The following is a 22878-nucleotide window of genomic DNA, read 5'->3' as shown; positions in this document are numbered from 1 at the left end:
TGGTAGGATCCTGCACACTGTCTACTCTAGTACAGTACTCAGCGCACCACAGTTAACCGGAATAACTTTCCATGCCACACCCGGCCCTGCTCTGGGGCACTGCAAACCTCCTTCATCAAGCCCGCGGCCCCTCCCCATCCTCTCTCCCCTTGATTCTCGGGGAAACAGCCCCGGTCGGAAGATGGCCGGGGATGGCCGGAACACACCAAGAGGCAAATGCAAAGTCGCAAATAGGGCACTTGGATGAAACCAACAAAAGAACAGTGCGCGCCCGCCGACCTGCCAGCTCGTGGTGGCATGTCATATGACCATGGGTTTAGCGTCGGGCGACTTGGGCTTTACTCCGAGTGGTTAGAATATCCCTGTAGGTTCAAGTCCACGTTATAGCGGCAAATTTTTATAGTTATATAAACTAGCCTATAGTTAAGTATAAATTAGGGTAATTTAAGCAAGTAAACGTAGTTTTTGTTACTATCTTTTTTAAATATATTCTAAACCTATTCTTAATAATATATAGGCGTTCCTAAATACTATACTAGAGTTTAGTATAGTAGTACTAGATAATATATCTAAACTAGATAGTAATATTAGAGATAAATTTAGGCAACTATATAAAGTGCTAGAGGAGGATAGTAGTAGTAGTATTAAAGAAGTAAGTAAAAGTAAATAGAACAAGTTTAGAATAGGTTAGTAACACGTTATAGGGGTATAATATATACCTTACTTATAGTAATAGTTAAGGACTACTACTTATACTAGCAATTATTAAGCATACAGCTATTCTCCTAGTATACCTTTAATTATATAGCTAAGGGTATAGGTATATAATACTAGTTTAGTAATATAAAGATAGCTCTTACCTAATAAGAGAAGAGGTGCTTATACAGGCTATATAGGTAACACGTTAAGAATATATTCTTAAATTATTCTAATTCTAGTAGGTATAATACTCCTGCTAGTCTATCTATCTTAATAGGCCTATAACTTTACTATTCTTTAATAGCTAGCTAGCAAGCTAGTATAAATACTAATACTCTAGGGTAAAAGTATATAAGTATCTTAAGAACACGTTATAAACGTGTTCTTATTATATTATTAATAACGTATTATATAATTAGATCTAAACCTTAAAAAGTGTAGTACCTAAGAAAATTCTATAAAGAGAACTATAAATAAGAAGCTATTATTATAGCCTTATTAAGCGCTTCTCTTTAAGGATTTGTAAGGACTACTAGGTATCTTATTATCCTATAATAAGGACTATAGTAAATTAGGTAGGGAGCAAAACTTAAACATGTTTAAAACGTGTTAATAATAAGTTAGCAAATTATAGAACAGGCTTAACTATATATTAGCTATTAGAACTATAGCCTAATATCTACTACTAGGAAAAAATATTATTTTAGTTAGGTACTACTAGAGGTAGACTCTACATATCTATAAGGTCTTCTAACTAGGGAGATATTAAATCTTTCTAGTAGTCCTGCTTTATATTCTATAGTTAAGCTATAGTTAAGCTAGATAAAGAAGTGTGGTAGGCATATTGCAACCTATTCCTAACACGTTCCTAATATATTCTAGGCGTTAATTATTTATAAGGGCAAGGATCTCTATTTAAAATCCTATATAAAGTTACCTTCTAAGTAATTATACTAATAGATATAGTAGTAATACCTTTTTTTACTATTATTTCTTTTAGTATATATATATATATACCTCCTCCTCCCTTAACACTATCTAATAGTAATATTAAGGAAGTAGTAAAGGTGTTATAGCCTATGCTTACTTTATAGCTTACGTAATATAAGTTATTTACAACCTATTATAAATATATTCCTAACTTATTATAGCCTAGTTCCTAAACTTAACCTAGCTCTAAACCTATCTCTAACTTAAAGGTTTCTATTCTATTAAAGAAATATATATTAGCTTTGTAAATAAAGATAAAATCTTGTGTATTATAAAGTGTAAAAAGCTTCTATAGTTCCTATTTAAGAGTAGCCTTAGAGGAGTACACTATAAGTAGAGGATAAAGTATTAGGATCCTAAAACTATACGTAGTGTAAGAGAACAGGTTTAGAACACGTTGCTAACACGTTACTACAGGTGTATATATAGCAAATCTTTATATTAAGCTTAGGTAACTTAATTATTTGCCTTTTTAAAGAGCAGGTACTAATTCTATTAGATTAAGATATATTCTAGATAGATATATTATATAAGAGGTTATATAGGGCATAGGTAGAGATTCTAATAGTAATCTTCTACCTATAGGAAAAGAAGCGTATGTATTAAGAATAGGTTTATAATACGTTTCTAACACATTATAGTTATTATACTTAGCTAAATTATTATAGATAAGGATATAACTAAGATATATTAAGTTACTATTACTAACTTCTTTTAGAAGTATAAAGCACTTATAAAAAGATAAGTATTATAGAGGTATATTTACTTATAGGGATTCTATAGGACTACTATTAATATATATAATAAGCAGATAATAGGCAAGTTTTATAGCGCACTGTAATATATTTGTAACGTGTTTCTAACTTGTTTCTAGGACTTAGGCACTATCTCTAGTTAATTAATCCCTATAAGTGTAACTAGCGCTAGTAACTTTAATCTTATATAAGATTTTATTAAGTATATCTACAAAGAAGTATTTATAAAGTATGTAAAAGAGAGCTAGATAATACTACCTCTTTATATCTAAGTGAATTACTATAGGTATTAATAGTAGAGGAATACTTTTAGCTTGCTAACCTCCTCTTACGTAAGTAAACATATTCTAAACCTATTCTAAACGTGTTCCTAACTTATTCTTATATAATTAGAACACGAACCCTCTAAAGATGCCTAAAACTAGGTAATCTATAAGAAAAACCTAGTAATTACTACTAGGATTATATAATGCTATAGTAAAATATTAAAAGAGGTATAGGAAAAACTAGAATCTTATTTAAATATAGCTAAGCAAGCAGGCTAGAAAGGATATAAAACTAGTAAGTATATAAGTATTCTTAAGGCTACTTAGAAGTAAGTTTATAACCTATTCTTAACCTATTAGAATTATATAAGTAATATTATATAGTGCACACTAGATAGATCTATAGGATATAAAAGAGTTTAAAGCCTAAAGCAAGTTTAGAATACGCTATAACTATAGAACTCCTAATAGGCTTAAGCAAAGGTACCTTAAAAAGCTTTAGAGGGGAGAAAGTAAGTCTTACGCTAGTATTATACATATTTGCTAATTAAAATATATTTAGAATATATTTAGAACGCGTCCTATAATAATAATAATACTCTAGATAATAATAAAGCAAGTCTTGCTATATCTAACTTAACTAGATATATCTTAGTCCTAATAAGAAATAAAAGAGCACGCTTAAAAGCCTAAAGCTAGAGGGCAAGTAGTAGAGCAGTATTAGAAAGAAGTTTACTAGCCCCTTTTCTATCTTCTCTACTACTAGGCTCTTCTCCTCTACTAATAGCAACCTAAAGGTATGCTTTATAAAACACGTTTATAATATGTTCCTAACTTATTATTAGTCTATAACTATAAACTTTATAATAAAAGGCTCTTCTTAGTAATTAGGCTCTAAAGGAGAGAAAAGAAAAGCTAGAGGTAGATAAGGAAGAACTTATATAGAAAAAGGCACTATTTAAATTATAAAAGGTATAGTTTAAACTTAAGAAAGAGATAGCTACTTTTTATATAAGGTAGGGTTAGTCTATAAATATAATAACTAGTTCCTAACTAGTTCTTAATATATTCTATTCTATTATATAAGTATATATAAGTAGATAAATATATATTCTTTCTTCTTCTCTTTCTTCTTCTTTCTTCTTACACTCTATAAGAACTTTTTATATTTAAGAGTTTAATACTATTTTACTATCTATCTTTCCTAATATTATTAGATATAACTAGTTAATATAGTCTATAAAGATCTTTTAAAGTTAGTATATAATAGAATATATTAGGAATATATTATAAACTTGTTCTAATACTAAGTAGGATTTATACTAGTAATATATTAAGCTTAAGTTACTTCTATCTAATACTAAGGTATTCTCTTCTATAATATCCTACCTAAATAATAGGTGTATAGTATTTCCTAGCGAGCTTTTCTACTAGGCTATTTAGGCTAGATTAGGGGTATAGGAACTTTATAGAGTATGTATATATATAAGTTAGAACATGTTTATAATATATTAATAACTATTTTAGTGTTGCTTCTCTAATAGAGGCAATCTTATCTACTACCTTAAGAGGTATTATCCTAAGGTTTAAATAGCCCTAGTAAACTATAGTAGAACTATAATATAAGGTATTATAGAAGTAAGGATCTTCTATAGAAGCTTAATAGTAAATGCTTAAGAATATGTTCTAAATATATTAATAATACATTCTCTACTAGTAGAGTAGACTATACTAAGTGCCTCCTCTAAGGTTTAAGAACCCTCTAAGATAGCTAGTCTATAATAAGAAGTAGTAGCTAGAGTAAAGGCTAAAGAGGAAGTAGAGAGTAAAGAAGAGGAGTAAATAGTTGCTCCCCTTTATACTATAAATAATATTTAGTAAAAGTAGTAAAAAGGAGATATAAGTCTAGTCTCTTAAAATATATTTAGAATATATTAATAATACATTATAGCTAGACACCTATAAATACTAGATTCTTCTTTAATCTAAGGGACTACTAGAGCTTTATAATACCTATAAAAGTTAAAAGAAAAAGTTATATACTATTAAAGGACCCTATAAAAGTAAATAGTACTTTACTTTTAGTAGATAGAAAAAAAAAGAGAAGAGTAGAGAGTTTATTTTAGTAATTACTACTACCCCTTTAGGTTATATACTATTATATATTATTTATTAGAACCTATTCTTAATATATTCTTAACGTGTTCCTACTTGTTACTATTATTATCTCCCTCCCCCTTTCTAGTATCTTCTCTATCCTCCCTATCCTCCCTAGGCTCTACAAAAGTATACTATAAGTGGAACTAGGTAGTATTCTAGTAGGAATTAGTAAGGTCTATACTAGTATTAAAGTAATAGTCTTAAAATATATTAGGAATAGGTTAATAATATATTATAAATAACTTACTATAGCTAGGATAATTATAAGCGTAGATAGTATAAGGAACCTAATAACCTTAAATCCTTAGTAGGGTAGATATAGTAATAAAGTTAAGCTATAATAAGTTAGTAATATATTTTTAATAGGTTCTTATAGGCTATACCTTATTACTATTATAGCTACTATAAGTCTTCTTCTAAATTATATTTAGGAGGGTATTAGTATTTATAGGGGGGCCTATAGTAGCTACTAGTTAGGCTTAAAGAACTTCTATAAAATATATTAGTAATAAGTTTTAAATATATTCTAAATAACTTATAGTAAGGAGTGTTCTAGTAATTATATATAACCTTTATATAGAAGTCTATATATATTAGTATAATAAGTTAAGAATAGGTTAATAATATATTTACTCTTTGCCTTATAGACCTTTATTATAGAGGGCTAGCTAGTCTTCTTAACCTTACTAACCTTATAGTAGGCTATATTAAGCCTATAATCTTTTTTAGCATAGGTATATAAAGTGCCCCTAGTACCTAGAATAGCCTAAGAATATTAGAACCTATTTAGAATATATTTAGAACCTGTTCTTACTCTATATAAGGTGCCCTTATTATTAATCTTAGTATAGTAGTAGTGCTCTCTACTCTTTATCTTAACTACCCTATTAGGGCTAACTATAGGCTATACCCTAATATTATTTAGGACGTAGCTAAGGGTAAGGTACTATTAATAGTACTTCTATAACCTATTAAGAACACGTTCTAAACACGTTTTAATCTACTTATATAGGATAAGAGGGATATATTAGTAATAGGTATAGTAGTAGTAGCTTATAGTGTTACTAGTATAGAATATATTTAGAATAGGTTTAGAACGCGTTATAAAATCTTATAGTATAATGTTTAGTTAACCTCGCTTAGCTAGCTAGTAGAGCTTAGCACGGCCTAACCCTATGCTAAATACAAGTTCACGCAGCGCTAATTCCATGGTCATATGAACTGCGCCCTCTGCCAGCTCCCTCCCCTTGCTTAACGTCTAGCGAGCTTCTAGACGCAGCAAGCCCCCCCATGGCGCGCATCCTTCCTTGGGCCGTTTAGACATCAAACAGCCTGCGGGGTCTCCACAACTCTGGGCAGAAAAGAGACATGCCAAGAGGGCCTTGGGTTCGCCATCATTCCATCGCATCTCGCTGGGGCCTGCATCGGCGTTTTGTCCGCCCTTTCTCCTTTCCCGACCTGGAAAGGGACAGTGGACGTGGGGGAGAATACGGGTCGAGAACGCGCGGATAAGGCTGGGAGGATTCCGTGTTGCGCATAACTAATATGTATAGTACTGTAGTATGTACATATACTATGGACATATGATACGCACGAGTACGTACCATGGTCGTGGACACGGTGGTCCACTCTGGCTCTAGTCGGCGCGCATTAATCAATCGGGCTCGCTTGCTCCGCCGAGAGATGAGGAAATTTCGCACCACTCAGCAATGAGCATGGTACATACGGTCATGTTTCGTCGAGTGGAGTTTGCGGACCCTTCTTCTGGCTTGTAGGAGATCCACTTGCCATGGCATGTCGCAGGGAGGGCGGAGTGCCGTATTGGGAAGTCTTCCGTTATCGTGAGAGCAAACGGGACGGACGTTTTTGAGCCGCATGCAAGGCCCTTGTCGTCGCATCTTTGTCCAAGGCAGAATGGGCAGAATCAGGCAGAATCAACGGGACGCAAAACTGGTGTCTTGTGTGGGATCTTCCGCACACCAAAGCCCCCAACCGCCCCCCTCTCTGTCCGTGCTGGTGCATGTTGCCAAAAAGGAAGGAGAAATTCAATAGGTCGTGTTGTATCGAATCTTTGGCTTCTGGGCGCCAACGGGGTCTGTTTTTCCCTCTGGTTTTGGTTCCGTTCATTTGAAAATCAATATCTCCATTCATCCTGCTATCGGGCCTCGGGGCCTCGGGCATCTGTTGAGTAGAAACCGCTTCCCTTTGCAAGCTATGTCTACTTTCCTGCATTCACGCTGAAACCCACCAGTTACCAGTCCGCCCGCCTGCAAAGACAATACTGGATGCAGGCGCCAGGTAACCCCCCTCCACCCTCTTTCTACACCATGGTTGGGTATGTTACTCTGGGACGACCGAGTTTCAGAGTAGCTGTTGAGCTGCAGTCACATACAAACCTGCGTCTTCGTACAGCAATGTATATATACAACACCGCATGCTCTACACGTTTTGACCCAGACTGTGGGGTCTGACACAACACAGCCCTCTTTGTTCAAGCTCATCTAAAACCAACATGAGGGTGCGGTGCCCAGGTCGTTGGTACTGTGGGAAAGCGATGGCTGCAAGCAGGGGTGTATATTATATCCTGCGGATCAGGGTTTACCGTACTCTCCACACTGCATCTCGAGTACCTACTGCTATAATATGTATCATGCACGTACTACCATAGCACACGGCACCCTGCATCCGTAGGCATACAAGGTATGGACTGGTGCTTTTGCCATTTTCAATCACCAGTCTCAGCGGGCCATGGGGGCCACGATGTTGTGGGTGAGACGTCTCGAAAGACAGCTTCATAACAAGTACATGGAAGAGAGCCTCGGGAAACTTCAAACACTTTTCCAATGGAACAACGGCCTGTAACAGTTCTAGTGACTAGTCTCATGTTCAAGTTGAAATATGTGGCAGTAGTCTAAAACACTACAACGCTTCTGCCAGTGCCACAACCTACGAATCACCGGTAAACACGCCACCATAGACAAATTCCCATCTCCGTCACCACCACGCAATCATTTCCTTTGGCTCATCTCGATGCAAAATTCCAATTGCCATTCTCAATGACGCAGCATACACCCACCTCCATTAGCAAACCTGTCGTATATGCGCATCGGATACGATGCCACACTCCCCTGTGCTGTGCGCACATCAACAGTGGTTTTGAAGCAATCCGCGCATCGCATTGCGTCGCATCGCATCGCATCGCAGGAAGGAAGGACGGCAAGCAAGCGAAGTAGAAATCTCACTCCATGCTCAGCTCACCACCGCACCACCAAAGCCAGCTGCTTCCAATCCTTCAGCATGTGAGGAAGAATTGTAGAGCCCATCCAATGCTGATTTGGCCTGATATTGTGCATACAGTAGAGTACAGTATTTGCGCGTCCAAAGGCTAGAGCTGGGTATGTGGTGTACATGTGTTGAGATGTGCTCGTAGACTAAAACACCCTCTATCGGTGCTTGAATGTACCAAGGGGGAGTATCCGGTGCATCTGAGAAGCACACCTTCATCTCGCTACTACATCCACCCCAAGCAGTTTGCATAGGGGGGAAAAGTATCCTCTCCCGCACATCGTGTACATGTTACCTACCCCCACCGCCACCAACACACCAGGCCGTATGTACCTATCTACCCAGCATGGTACCTACCCAACCGCTACCAGTAGATCCCACGTCCATGTACCTCGGGATAAAGTCCCTTCAACTTCCACGGCTATTAGGTACCTCGCGATATGTACCGTAACCAGCCCCCACCAAGCTTATCCCGATGAGTACTCCGCGCCGCCATGGGGGCGCTATAAATCTCCAATTCTCTTGGAAAGGCTCCTTTTGCGGGGACGTCCATGTAGGTACATACTCTGATGTACCTATGTAGGTATCGGTCGTTCAAGCGGAACGTATCGCATGTGCAGGTATAGGTAGGTGGAAGGCGGGGATGGAGGGGATCTACATGCACTAGTTATATTGCACATGAACATCACATCTTCAACACACACTGTGTGTACTCTACGGTACATGGTACATACCCTACATACACCACAGCGGGGATACCTGGCACAGGGATATACCTGGCACAACTACCTTACCTTACCTTACCTTACCTTGCCTACCAAATCCTGCATCTCCATGTGTGCATTCACACCTATTCATCCTTATCTAAACAACCACCGGAGTTTCTCGCCTCCGTGTCGTTGTCCCGTCATGGCAAGGTGGGGTACCTATCTACTGTACCCACCTGGCTTAGATCGTAACGGGAAGTGAGGCTGAGCCACAACGCAGATAAGGGTTCCCAGGCCCATCTTTGCTCGCCCAGACAGACCCTAGGACTGATCTAGGCCCCATTGCACAATATTGTAGCATCAGGGGTCGACCCGTTGATTAGAGAGTGTGGCGTGAGGCCAGGGATGTTGTTCAAGTGCGGACGGGGCTGGAGATGGGGGGATTGGTGGGAGCGTGGGTTTCCGAATGGAGATGGGGGAGCGGATTGGGATAGGCGAGTCTGGTGGGGCTCTGGACTGGTGGTTGGATTCGGCTGGGGGGATTGTACTCTACCTGTGTCTCCTTGGCTTTTGGTGTGGTGTGTGAGTTGTGGTAGTTGCGCGTGAGAGGAGTCTTGGGTGGTTTAGAGATGTTGTTGGTGTTGTTGGAGGGACTGAGCGAGCGGGATGGCGGGGAGGTGAGGTCGTTGTTACGCCGTGGGCGGAGGAGTGTTTATACTATCTCCCCCTCCCTCTGGAACTCTCGTGTCGCATCAGGACCAGTGAAGATGGGGAGGATCAGGGTCAAGGAGTATCAAGACGTGTCTGGACAATGGTGTAATTTTGTATGCCTCTAGATTAACTACGAACGTTTGTCAACTTACCAGGCGCACGCACAGCAGGTCAAACGTTGATGATAAAAAAGCAGCATTTATATAAGAAGAACGCGTTCTAAAGAAGTGCGTGGACCAGCTATGTTCTAAATTTATCACTGGCAATAAGACCCACGATTTCACACTGATACTGTATCTAAACATGACGCATATATCCCACGTCATTGAAGCTGGGGGCATTCACCTCATTGTGCCGTCACCATGGCATATCCGTTCTGCGAGGGAATACGCTGGAATTCTGAATGGGATTGAAACAGCTGTGACAGCTTAGCACTGGTAAAGCTTTACCGCCGAGTATAATAGGCTACATGTGTGGTGTATGCTGCTGCTGCTACTACACGGATTTGAAACATAAATGTAAAGCAGTAGTTGGTGGCTGATTTTCTGGTCACTGCACACGGGGATGGTATGCGCATTTGAATCATGTCGATGTCCGCCTTGAAATGTATCGACATAGACAGGGCTACGAGTAATTGGAATAATTTCGTTGCCATAGAAAATGAGTTTACGTACCGAGTACTAAATGCTCATAGTCTATGAAGTGTGTATTGCTTACCATGAGTGGCGGTAGTACTTCATGCGTGATCAGCAGACCTTTCACTTTTCTTAACAAGGTAGTCACAGCAACTCCCCCACATTACTCTAGGACAGCTCTCACGTGGCATCTTGGATTGGCCAAACGATATATACTAGATTCTAGTAATGACTACACTACGGTACAAAACTGGTTTACAGTAGCCATATTTATCTAAAGTAGACTAAGAAGTGGTTTAGGTAGAAGAAGTAAACCTCTATAGGGTTTATTATACTATGTATTCCACAAAAGTAAACTACTTTTATTTCTACTTCTATTAATCTACTAGTATTACGTAGTACTGCAATAACTAGTTTCCTACTAACTATTTAAGTATTTTACCCCTCCTTTCTTTAATCTTCTTTACTACCTCTATCACCACCTCTACTACTACCTCTACCACTACCTCTACCACCACCTCCACCACCTCTACCACTACCTCTACCACCACCTCTATCACCACTACCTCTATTACTACCACCTCTATTATCACCACCTCCTATTAGTAAAAATATCATGACTTATTATTATGTTATATGTATATATAGCGTAAAGCTAATCTTCTTTACCCCTTTTAGTCTTAGTTAGGTATTATAGCGTATTATAGAAATAAAACTACTTTTTATACTTAATTTAAACCCCTACTATAAAAGTAAAGTAAACCACTACTTTAATAAAAGTAAACCACCACTTTAAACCTATTTACGGGTATACATGAGGTCAGTTTACACCTATATAGTAAACCCCTAGCGTACCATTCTACAGTAAACAATTTTTTACCGTAGTACTCGTGTATTTAAACTCTCGTCAAACTTGCCATTAGCTAAGTTGCATGTAAGGGTGTGTAGTATCAAATCCTCTCAAGAAGATCATAATTACTCCCATGAACCCCGTTTGCAGAGTGACCGGTCTATCTTCAACAGTGTTTAAACGCAGGCGAGGGATTAGGACTAGGTATGCAAGGGTGTTTGGCAACTGGGCAAATTGTGAAGCTATCTTGGGTAAGTGACCTACCTAGCAGTGTGTGATTACATATCTCCAACCGCGTGTTAGTTAATAGGAAGTAGTCATGGGCTCAAAATCAATAGCTTTGTGGGGAAATAATGCCCCCGCTTGAGCGAAGATGGGAGGCATACAGTAAGCACATTCTGAGGTCACAATAGCTGAAGTAGTACTCTCTGTGTTGGAGACTATTCAAGATTCCTAAGGGGCAAAATGAAGCTATTGGACAAGTAAGATTTACGGAGAATTCTGTAGAGATCTTGCCTTATAAATGCATCATGGCATAGTAAACCATATCAATACAAGTCGATACAGATTCATTTTGTAACTGTATATCTGCTATACAAAGGTCCAGAGTTAGTAATTGTTTTGACAAGATCCCCGTCCTTGAGACTGCGCAGCTTCTATTTTTTTTAAAAAAAATAATACAGTTGAGACACTTACTCAACCCAACATGTAAGCTGTGCAATCAACAGATCTTTGTTGTAGTAAACGTTCCCCTCGCAATGTATTACATACATTAACATGCCTCTACACGTATCTACACCCATGAGTCTTCGTCAAATACCAGCAGTTTCGACCCTGGGTACGTTTACGAAGTGAGGATGTAGCCGGAGCTCTGTTGATACCGAATGTTTTGGACTCCTTTGTGGCTGTTAATGTATTAGGGAAGCCTGTCCTTTTGTGGCTGTTGTGAGAATGGTTTGCTAGCTTAGCTTAGTTTGTGTTATGTCTAGTTATATTCTTCTTGTAATCTAACATATCATTGTAAACCTGTAGTTATACAAACCTACTGCCTAGCAGCCTAGCAACGAACCCATCGATCCATAGCGCCGACACAGTCTACACCGCCTTGTAACATAATTAACAAGAAATCTATCAAATTCTTACTCCTATTAAAAACCCAGGACCGCTTTTTCTGTTAGCTAGGTTGCTAGTATCTTGTTTGACCATATTGTTGCAATTTTCCATGCTAGTTATGTACTTCATATCTTATACTCCTACTCTCCTACTCTCTTCCACACTATCAGCACACAGCACGTATATAGACTATGATGACCTAGCACCCCGCCTTACCCTACGCCATATCCTCCTTTACCGCCCCTTCCCTTCTTCCACGACCCCCTCCCCTTCCTCCCCCAAACCCCACACCAGCACCATGCCACCACATCACTCACACCTTCACTCACGCATCTAACAACGCAATCAGTTCAACAACAAATATATTCAACCAAAAAACTCCCAAAAAAGATCCTCAACATCTATAGAGCCAAGCCCAGCACAACTCCAAACCAGGCGCTATGAACAATCTTCCATGTTTGTATAAAGGAGATAAACAGCAATAACAAGACAAAGGGGGAAATCAAGATCCCCCGGCTCAACGATTGTGGTTGCGAGAGGGTATAGTCTGTACTGTGATGTACTGTGATGTGCTGGACACCAGAACGCCCGGTATGTGCGACAAATGGAAAGTGCGAGGGCAATGGAGAGAGAAAAGGGAAAGAAAATATAAAAAGAAACAAACGCCCCCACCATCCAAATTCCCAGCGCAAAGAAAAGGAAAAGAAAGCCACACAGAGAGAGATTAGAACCAATTTCAACCTTCAGAATCAACAAGAATCTGAACAAATTATGAAAACCATTTTGGTTGCTGTGTAGATGCGCCCACATCAGCCATCACATCGTCTTCGTCCGCATAATCCTCGACCTCAAACTTTGCGCCCAAAGCCTCCTTGGCCTCCTTGAGCATGGCACTCATCTGCGAACTCATTCGCCGCAGGCGCGCATCCTCCTCCAACTCCTCTTGTCGAACCTTGCTCAGCAGCCGCTGACTGTCCTTGGGCAGTGGACTCTTGGAGAATGGGCTCTTGGGCTTGTTAAACGGGTCCTCGTTGACCGTGGGGGAGCCGTAGCTCTGTCGGCTGTAGGATCGCCGACGGGCGGGTGGGTTCGAGAGGACGGATTTCTGGTCCACGGTGGAGCGGCGTGAGACGGGGATGAGCGAGGGTCGTTTGTGGGAAGGGGTGGCTGTGCCGGGTTTTGCGACTGGGCGCGGGATTTGAGAGGGCGATATGCGGTGGTCTGGGACTCGGCGTTCGGCAAGGCGTGGTGTCGAGGGTCGAGACTCGGTTTCGCCGTTGTTGCCTACGACGACCCAATTGTCTGTTGTGCGCAGGCGCTTTGTCATGCGCGGGCGCTCGTCTTGGATCGAATCTATCGGTTGCACGCCATAGTTGTCGGCGGGGAAGTTACCAGGGGTCATTTGCTGAACGGCGCCCGAGAAATGGAACTCGGATGGGTTATCCTGGAGCCCGAGTCTGGTCGCAATCTCGTCTTGTGAATCGAGGTTGTACTTTGGTCCGTTCCCTGCCTGAAAGCCTCGAAATGGCACTGTGCAGAATTGGAACAGCTTGCCTGCAACTCCTCCCACCAGACTCAAGATACTCCATGACTTGCTTCCCTCTGGCGTTGTTGTTGTTGTTGTTGTTGTTGTTGTTGTTGTTGTTTCCATCTCGTCCGCCGACCGTTTCACTGCTCCGCCGTAGGGCGTTGGTGGTATCGACCAGGTCCTGCGCTGTTTCTGCAGCTGAAAGTAATCATCGTAGTCTCCATTCTGTCGCGACACATGGGGCGAATCGTCCATTCCGCCGCGCGCAAGTTCGTAGCGGTCGTGTGCAAGCGGCGGAGGGCTCCTCGCATCGGTCAAGCGAGATCCCCAGAACGAAGTGGCTCCATGGGTGGTGGATGGAGTGTCTCGGGATCGCTTGCGGGTCTCGTGGTCCTCCGGTTCAGTCACCTGGTGCCCAACAGTTTCGGCCGCATAAGAGTAGCTTGGGGCCACATCTAAAAAGCTTGTACGTGTTTCGCGGCGCCGAAGCGACGGCGAAGAGGTATATAGCCCAGGCATCTCGTTTGGGTAGCGCGGCGCAGTCCCCATATGTCGTTCTGTTGCCTGCGGCCTTGGGTGAAATAGGCGACCAGCGAGAGGATGTTGATGCGACTATGCAGTCTTTTTCTTGCCCTGTTTCCGGACGCTCCAGCAACCCAGACGAACTTGAGGTAAGCTAGAGATGCATGGCGAGTGTTGGGAGTCGTGGTGATGGTCTGACAAGTGGTGATGCAATGTCGAGGCTGATTGTTTGGGGGTCTCTGCTGTCCAGGGAACCAGCCACAATCCTAGCGGTCGATCATCACCCTAGCGCTGCATTGCCGACGACATCTGGTCCACGGATGTAACCACTTCATGATGTGGAGATATCACGTTGACGAACTGACGTGAATTGATAATTCTTAATTTGCTATCACCGAAGATTCTGCCAGCCGCAAGCATGCAGCAGTTCAATGCACTTGGCCAAGGGGGGGGGGCTACTTTAGCCCCTCGCGATCCAACCACTATGCACCATATATTCAAACAACTGTCCCGCCTTTGCACCATCAATTCTTAGCAGTTCCCTGGCGGTCTTCTTCTTTAATACACCGCCATTGTTGATAGCAGCTCGCAAAAGAATTTCCTTCAGTGCCAAGAATGGCTTGGGCATAATGCGTAGCGTGCTGCATATGTCAATCTCTTCTGGAGTGAGGAGCTGGAGGTCCGCCTTGGATTCCTTGCCAAATTTCAGAGGCACCGTATTAGGCAGAGCCTTGGGAACAAACTTGACCTTGGTGGCATTGGCATCTGGCGGTGGTGTGCTAAGACCACTGCTCTGCTTGACGTGTAGGGGCAGGTCGTGGGCGAGCAAAGCGGTGGCTGCATGGGGTTGTTCGAATGGAGGTGTAGGCTTTCCAGGCCTACTGGAAGCCAAACGATCAAACTGACCAAGGGGAGGCGGTCGAGTCTGGCGTTGTTGCTTTTCCTGCTCGTACTTTTCTCCCGCCTTCAGACTTGTAATCTGCATATTCCTCCACTCCTGCAGCTGGGATATGGCCTGGCGGAGGTTGTGCTCGTACTCGAGGTCTTTGCAGAATAGCTCAAAGTCGTTATGCTGCATCATCCGCGCAAAAGGTTTTGCCTTGTTCATGAGATCTCTCTCTTCTTTGGTGCGCTTCTTGTCCGCCAGTTGGTTCTTGCGGTACTCGAGCAATTGATGCTCAAATATGATCTTTTTCCTCTCCACTCGAGCGTCCAGCCGGGAATTGTAGATCTCCATGATGATCATCTTCAACTCCATCTCGGGCTCCATCTCTCCCGTCCTGGGATTGATGCCATCACCGGGCTCGAACGACATGTGCTGGACGGCCTCTTCGGCTTCGTTGAAGTATTCGGTCTCGAATTCCAAGCGACCCGGCATGTATCCTTGGACCTCGTGACAGGCTGGCACACTGGCTGTAGGCTTCTGCTTGGGAGTAGCTGGAGGTGCAGATGCGGCTGCTTCTTTCTTCTGCTCAATCCTTCGCTTCTTGTTTGCCTGAAATTCATCACGCCGTATTCGCGTGCTCAGCTCGGCATCGTCTTTGCTGCAGTGTTCTGGCAGGGGAAACTTTGAACTGTTCACGTAGGTGTCGATGTAGTGGTCGCGCACCTCGTCCCTCTCCCGGTAGCCACCAATGTGGTCCGCAATGTCTGCCCATGATCCCAAGCCGTATGTTTCTGCTCCTTCGAGTAGTGCCAGCTCTTCGTCTGCGCCCCAGTCCTCGGTGTATATAGGTATCGAATGTTGTTCGATGACTTGGAAGGAATGCGTCGCAGGCTGGTGATCTCGTGTGGCTTTGCCATCGGAGAAGCATGGGACACAGAGATCATACTCATGGCAGACGTCTTCGGCGCATCGTATACGAACCTGCAGGTGTGAGTATAGTGTACAGTAGTGGTGGTGGGCGTGGCGTGGGCGTGGTAGTGGGTGTCTGTGCGGGACTTACAGTCGACGTGATGTCGGATGAACAGACGTCGCAAACATACTTGATGCCACCCTCTGTACCCCGCGTGCCCGTCTTCTTCTTGATCACGCCCATGGCGGCCTACCACTAGAGCCTGGCGCTGGCACTGGGGCTGCGGTGAAGTGGGATCGTCACAAGGGTGCCGGAGCAGAAGGTGTGGCGGTGCAGACGGTGCAGGGTGAAACAGCGCGTGTGCACGGGTGGCGGGAGAATGGATTCCTGCGGATGTGTGGATGTGATGACGCGTCGTGGAGCGGGTAGGTGGGCAGCAATCATGCGTTGGGCGTTGGCGAGAATGACAGTGATGGCAGTGAACTGGCAGCGATGGTACTGGGTGAGGTGCGGTGCCTGGGCTGCGAGGTTGCCAGAGGCGGCAATTGCAGCCGAGGCTGGCAGCGTGCTGGAGTGTACGTGTAGGCAAATGCTAGCCTTTTGGGTGTGTACTCTACGGTAAGGTTTGGGGGTTGGGTGTGAATTTGCTAGCCATGTCCTCTCCGTCCCCATGACGGTACGGGTATGGGACATGAAATGATCCAGGACTGATCAGAGTCGACAAATACAGTCATGTCTGTAGGTCGGGTAGACGGCTGGGTTCGGAGCAGATACGGAGTACTTGTCCTGAGAATGGACAAAAATAGCACACACTCTGAGACGCGGGATGCGGCGGGGGCTCCCAACACTGGATTGCTGGCATTCTGCACACTGGCAGGTACTGCAAGCACTGTACCTACTTGTATTTACAACACAGCACTTGGACACTGGAAATGAAGGCGGTTGGCAGGCCCAGGTGCGGAAGCCCAACCTGGTCACGGCCGAGATTACGGTACCTATCCTATGTAGGTACAGTACTGCTAGAGTCAAGGGCTAGCTGATCAACCCCTCAAACTCCTCAAGGCTCAAACAGAGGAGAGGGCCGCGCCTTGACCTGCGCGCCCACAATCGCAAACCAGAGGCTGCCAATCTATCTGCCAGTCAGTCAGCCAATCTGCCAATCTGCCAATCTGCCAATCTGCCAATCTGCCACCAATCCGCCCATCTGCCATACCTCCTACCAGTACATAGAGTATTATTACACACCGTGGTCCCAAAGCAAGCTCCCTGCCAGCTAAGTACTGCGACTGGACTGACTGCACAGGACACTCGGACTGCATCTTGCCACCCTTCCGCTCCCTATTGTCACAGCCTCCTCTGCTTTGCTCCATTGTTCTACTCTGCTCTACCTTGTTCGACTTTCTCCCTTGTCCTCCCGTCTCCTCCCATATCCTGTGTGCTGCATCACAAGCCGCAGTTGTCCATACCGCGCCCACCGCCTGCCTCAACCCTCGACGTTGCTGGTGCGCCCCTCCACCGCCGCCGCCGCCGCCGCCGCCGCTTCTTGCCCGCCTGCCCGCCTGCCCGCTGCCCGCCTGCCCGCGTCTCCCACCTACCTCCCCTCGCACCGCCCAGTTACTGCCTGCCCTCTCTCCCTGTGCCCTCCTGCACCCACCCAACGCCCACAATCGTGGAGCCGCTGCAAATATGTCTTGGAAGCTCACCAAGAGTGCGTGTGCCCGCTCAACTGATGCACACCCTGTCTCGGCTAATCAAGACCCGCAGAGCTCAAGGAGACGCATCTTGCGCCGCTTGCCAACACCTTCAGTCGCTCGTCCTCGACCTCCACCTCGACCATTGTCGACCAGGCCAAGACGCCCACCGCCAGCAGCAGTGCCGCCTCGCTCGTGGACTCCAAAGACAACAATGGCATAGGTAGGTTGCCACTTTGCGCGCAATGCTATATTGCTTTTGATCGACATTGTGCTTGATTTTATATTGTACATGTGGCTGACCACAGAGCGCAGCCGCCTCAGAAGCGAATGCCGCCCCGCCTGCACCACCTCTGCGCCCCGGTATTCTCATAGTTACCCTTCATGAAGGCCAGAAGTTCTCGCTGCCCGCAGGTGCCGAGCAGGCTTTCAGCGGAGCTACCCATCATCAAGGCTCTCTGTCGCAAGGTGGTGGGCTATCGGTAGCTGGTTCCATGCGACCTGGCTCCTCATCACGAAACCCCGCAGTGGGCTCCTACAGCGCTCGCCCACAATCTGCTGCTGGCAGCATCAACGCCGCGCCTACCATCCACGGTCGATACTCCTCGAAACACCTTCCATATGCCCTCGTCGACTTCGACAAGCAGCAAGTTTTCATCAATGCAGTCTCTGGTACTCCGGAAAACCCTCTCTGGGCCGGTGGTAACACACAGTACAAGTTCGATGTGTCTCGAGTCACCGACCTGACGGTTTCCCTCTACATTCGCAACCCTACCGCACCTCCCAACGCTGGCCGCAACGAGGATATTTTCATTGGAACTCTGAAGATTCACCCGCGATTCGAAGAGCAACGGACGGATGAGAAGGCGAAGAAGGACTCCATAGGCCAGGCTGGTGCTGAATGGGTGCCTGTGCAGTTCGGAAGCGGCTCCATGAAGATTGGCGTAAATTTTGTGGAGAATCGACAGGATCGTCTCACTATTGATGATTTTGAGCTTCTAAAGGTGGTTGGCAAGGGCAGTTTTGGCAAAGTCATGCAAGTCCAGTACGTTTTTTCTGCGCGCCCCTCTGGGCTCTTCACCCACTCACAACATACAGGAAGAAAGACACACATCGAATCTACGCATGTAAAACCATCCGCAAAGCTCACATCATCTCTCGATCCGAGGTCGCACATACACTGGCAGAAAGATCTGTCCTTGCGCAGATCAACAATCCTTTCATTGTGCCACTGAAGTTCTCCTTCCAATCACCAGAGAAGCTCTACCTAGTGCTGGCCTTTGTCAACGGCGGGGAGCTGTTCCATCATCTACAAAAGGAGCAACGATTCGACATCAACCGTGCTCGTTTCTATGCTGCTGAGCTATTATGTGCTCTGGAGTGTCTACATGGTTTCAACGTCATTTACCGTGACCTGAAGCCAGAGAACATTCTGCTTGACTACACCGGACATATTGCCCTCTGCGATTTCGGTCTGTGTAAGCTGGACATGAAGGATGAGGACCGCACAAACAGTAAGTGCATGTAGATGATGTAACCGGACACTATGCTTACCATTTCCAGCCTTCTGTGGAACACCCGAGTATCTCGCCCCCGAGCTTCTTACTGGCGCCGGATACACAAAGTCTGTTGACTGGTGGACATTGGGTGTGCTCCTCTACGAGATGTTGACGGGTCTACCACCCTTTTACGACGAGAACACCAACGACATGTACCGCAAAATTCTCACCGAACCATTGCACTTCCCTGGCCCGGAGATTGTCCCACCGGCTGCACGTGATCTCTTGACTCGTCTTTTGGATCGCAATGCGGAGAAACGGTTGGGAGCAAAGGGTGCGGCCGAGATTAAAGCACACTACTTCTTCCACAGCATCGACTGGCGAAAGCTTCTCGAGAGGAAGTACGAGCCCAGCTTCAAGCCCAATGTGGTAAGTCTGAGCTCTGGAGAAGGCCGAAATGTTGTACTAATCAGGTTCCAGGTTGATGCTAAGGACACGGCCAACTTTGATCGTGAATTCACATCTGAGGCGCCAACGGATTCGTACGTGGATGGGCCTATGCTCTCACAGACGATGCAAGCACAGTTCGCAGGATGGTCATACAATCGCCCAGTTGCTGGTCTTGGAGATGCCGGTGGATCGGTCAAGGATCCATCATTTGAGAATGTAGCAGGAAGATAGAGCGCGCTTTTGATGTTAACATTTCCGTCGGCCTCGGAGAACGGCGTTTGACTTGGTGCTTGGCCAACTCGCACGGCGTTTAAGCCGACACCAGCTCAACGCGTCTTGGGGCTCTGGATCCACACAGGGAACGAGGAAGCGATTGGTGGGATGATTCAGCGCATTTCAAGCTTTTGGGTTCAGGGACAATTGGCATCGGCGCATGAGGCAGCATTTGTGTGAGCAGCCAGAATTAGGCAATACAAGAAAGATATCCCACTTGCATGATCTGGGGCCCACATCACCCTTGTCCTGGCGCGACGGGCCATATGTGTGTATTATACCCACTTGTATGTAGTGCACTGCCCAGGTATAGGCATTGCTGCCGGTGGCATTAGTGAGGAGCCGTGGTGTGTGATTTGCATTGGTCCTATCCTAGGGCACAGACATGTCAACGGGTGTAGTCTAGCCATTGGCGACTGCTGTGACGGGCGCGTGCAAGATCAGAAAAGTGGTGTGCCCCTCCTTCCGTAACGGACGAGCTCTGACGCAACGCGGGGGTCTCGGCCGCGCCGGCTACGTTTTGCTCACTACGCCGTCATTAGTTAAGACTTCTCCCATCTTCTCTTGCTGTATTTTCATTCATACAAGACTGTGCCCTTCATCCATTGCCTCCATCTATCCTGATTACCCAAGTATGTATGCACTGTTCACTGGAGAAACTCAGCAGCGGCAAGCTCTACATCATAAGCTGACCCCACCAAGCTCTTCCAGCACAACATGCCCGGCTTCGCACAGGCCTCAGATCTCAATGCCTGGTCTGCCCTCCAGGACCACCACCAGAAGCTAGGAAAGGACATTGTCTTGAAGGAGTATTTCAAAAAGGACCCGCAGGTGAGATTGGCCCCGATCCCCAATGGCCAGTGGCTGATTCAGAACAGCGATTCGAGAAGTTTAGCCACACCTTCAAGAACGATGCCGAGAACACGGAGATCCTCTTCGACTTCTCCAAAAACTTCATCACCGAGGAGACGCTGAGGCTCCTCGTTGAGCTCGCCAAGGAGGCTGGCCTCGAGAAGCTCCGTGATGACATGTTTGCTGGTGAGAAGATCAACTTCACCGAGGACCGCGCCGTCTACCATGTCGCCCTCCGCAACACCTCCAACCAGAAGATGGAGGTCAACGGCCAGAGCGTTGTCGAAGGTGTCAACGAGGTACTTGATCACATGAAGGAGTTCAGCGAGCAGGTTCGCAGCGGCGAATGGAAGGGTTACACTGGCAAGAAGATCGACACCATCATCAACATTGGTATTGGTGGTTCTGACCTGTACGTTGACTTTGTGCTACTCGTAGTAATGAATAGCTGCGCTTTCGAGATGACGGTGCTGACATACTTATAGTGGCCCCGTCATGGTCTCCGAGGCCCTCAAGGCCTACTCTAAGCGCGACCTCAAGATCCACTTCGTCTCCAACATTGACGGAACCCACATCGCCGAGGCATTGAAGGACTCCAACCCTGAGACCTCCCTCTTCCTCATCGCCTCCAAGACCTTCACCACAGCCGAGACTGTGACCAATGCAAACACTGCCAAGTCATGGTTCTTGAAGAGCGCAAAGGAGGAGGACATTGCGAAGCACTTCGTCGCCCTTTCAACCAACGTTGAGGAGGTCACAAAATTTGGTATTGACAAGAAGAACATGTTCGGCTTCTCCGACTGGGTTGGTGGGCGTTACAGTGTCTGGAGTGCCATCGGCCTCAGCGTTGCTCTCTACATTGGTTTCGACAACTTCCACCAGTTGCTTGCTGGTGCCCACGCTATGGACAAGCATTTCAAAGAGACTCCTCTTGAGAAGAACATCCCCGTTATCGGCGGTCTTTTGAGTGTGTGGTACTCCGACTTCTTCGGTGCGCAAACGCACCTTGTCTCTCCGTAAGTTGTAGATTTTGCAAGGCTTTTGATTAATTCTGACAGTGATGCAGCTTCGATCAGTACATGCACAGATTCCCTGCGTACCTGCAGCAACTGTCCATGGAGTCGAACGGAAAGGCTATCACCCGCAGCGGTGACTACGTCAAGTACACGACCGGACCCATTCTGTTCGGTGAGCCCGCTACCAACGCTCAGCACTCGTTCTACCAGCTTCTTCACCAGGGTACCAAGCTCATTCCCACCGACTTCATTCTCGCTGCGCAGAGCCACAACCCTGTTGAGAACAACAAGCACCAGAAGTGAGTATGACATGGTTCGAGAATGAGCATCTTACTAATGTTTACAGGATGCTTGCATCCAACTTCTTCGCACAAGCTGAGGCCCTCATGGTCGGCAAGACCCCTGATGAGGTTAAGGCCGAAGGTGCACCCGCTGAACTTGTCTCCCACAAGACCTTCTTGGGCAACCGACCTACTACCTCCATCTTGGCCGATAAGATTACCCCCGCCACTCTTGGTGCCTTGATCGTGTACTACGAGCATCTTACCTTCACCGAGGGTGCCATCTGGAACATCAACAGCTTCGACCAGTGGGGTGTCGAGCTCGGCAAGTCTTTGGCCAAGAAGATCCAAGCGGAGCTCGATGATGACAAGGAGTCCACATCGCACGATGCTAGCACGAGCGGTCTCATCAATGCTTTCAAGAAGAAGGCCGCTCTGTAAACGCGCATGGCAGGGGATTGGAGCATGTGCTGTAATGATTGAATGACTTCACAATGGAACCAAAAGTATCTAGGAAGTAACCATCAATCTTGGTGACAAGATGAGATTAATATATTACGTCGAGAACGTATGGTTGTTATACTGTCGTGTTTCGTGTTGTCGTACAAATAAATCGCGGAGGTCTTGCGGAGGTGCTGCACGCTCGGACCCATGAACATCACACTTGAAAGTTGACAGATCGACCGCGACTTTGCGACTGAACGGCTTCACAATGGTGTCCTTTCACTTTTCTTGAGTATTCAAACATCCCGTAATTGGCGGCTATTCTAATTCATTTGATATTCACGGACATAAGGAG

General features: G+C 45.3%; 5 protein-coding genes across 5 annotated transcripts; 2 read left to right on the top strand and 3 right to left on the bottom strand.

Moving 5' to 3' along the window:
• Positions 1–7468: 7468 nt before the first annotated feature.
• On the bottom strand, positions 7469–8381 carry IAQ61_002301 (uncharacterized protein; the record flags this gene model as incomplete). Its single annotated transcript, XM_003834140.2, has 2 exons — positions 8129–8381; positions 7469–7726 (listed from the first exon to the last, which is right to left on the bottom strand). The coding sequence occupies exons 1-2, from the start codon at positions 8372–8374 to the stop codon at positions 7469–7471; spliced, it is 504 nt and encodes a 167-aa protein (XP_003834188.2). The 5' UTR covers positions 8375–8381.
• A 4559-nt stretch (positions 8382–12940) lies between these two features.
• Positions 12941–14248, bottom strand: IAQ61_002300 (uncharacterized protein; the record flags this gene model as incomplete). Its single annotated transcript, XM_066095488.1, has 1 exon — positions 12941–14248. The coding sequence occupies one exon, from the start codon at positions 14246–14248 to the stop codon at positions 12941–12943; it is 1308 nt and encodes a 435-aa protein (XP_065954324.1).
• A 433-nt stretch (positions 14249–14681) lies between these two features.
• Positions 14682–16260, bottom strand: IAQ61_002299 (uncharacterized protein; the record flags this gene model as incomplete). Its single annotated transcript, XM_003834137.1, has 2 exons — positions 14682–16088; positions 16168–16260. The coding sequence occupies 2 exons, from the start codon at positions 16258–16260 to the stop codon at positions 14682–14684; spliced, it is 1500 nt and encodes a 499-aa protein (XP_003834185.1).
• A 1443-nt stretch (positions 16261–17703) lies between these two features.
• IAQ61_002298 (uncharacterized protein) lies at positions 17704–19888 on the top strand (the record flags this gene model as incomplete). Its single annotated transcript, XM_003834136.1, has 6 exons — positions 17704–17725; positions 17782–17931; positions 18024–18753; positions 18807–19222; positions 19272–19636; positions 19688–19888. 6 exons carry the CDS (start codon positions 17704–17706, stop codon positions 19886–19888), a joined length of 1884 nt encoding a protein of 627 aa, XP_003834184.1.
• A 759-nt stretch (positions 19889–20647) lies between these two features.
• On the top strand, positions 20648–22520 carry IAQ61_002297 (uncharacterized protein; the record flags this gene model as incomplete). The annotated part of the gene is made up of 4 exons (XM_066095487.1): positions 20648–20739; positions 20826–21216; positions 21290–21756; positions 22145–22520. 4 exons carry the CDS (start codon positions 20648–20650, stop codon positions 22518–22520), a joined length of 1326 nt encoding a protein of 441 aa, XP_065954323.1.
• Between the last annotated feature and the right edge of the window lie 358 nt (positions 22521–22878).

This window comes from Plenodomus lingam (genome assembly GCF_022343315.1).
Source record: "Plenodomus lingam strain CAN1 chromosome Unknown contig_14, whole genome shotgun sequence".
Lineage (NCBI taxonomy): Eukaryota > Fungi > Ascomycota > Dothideomycetes > Pleosporales > Leptosphaeriaceae > Plenodomus > Plenodomus lingam.
The sequence above is the reverse complement of the archived record's forward strand: the minus strand, read 5'-3'. Positions and strand labels throughout refer to the sequence as shown.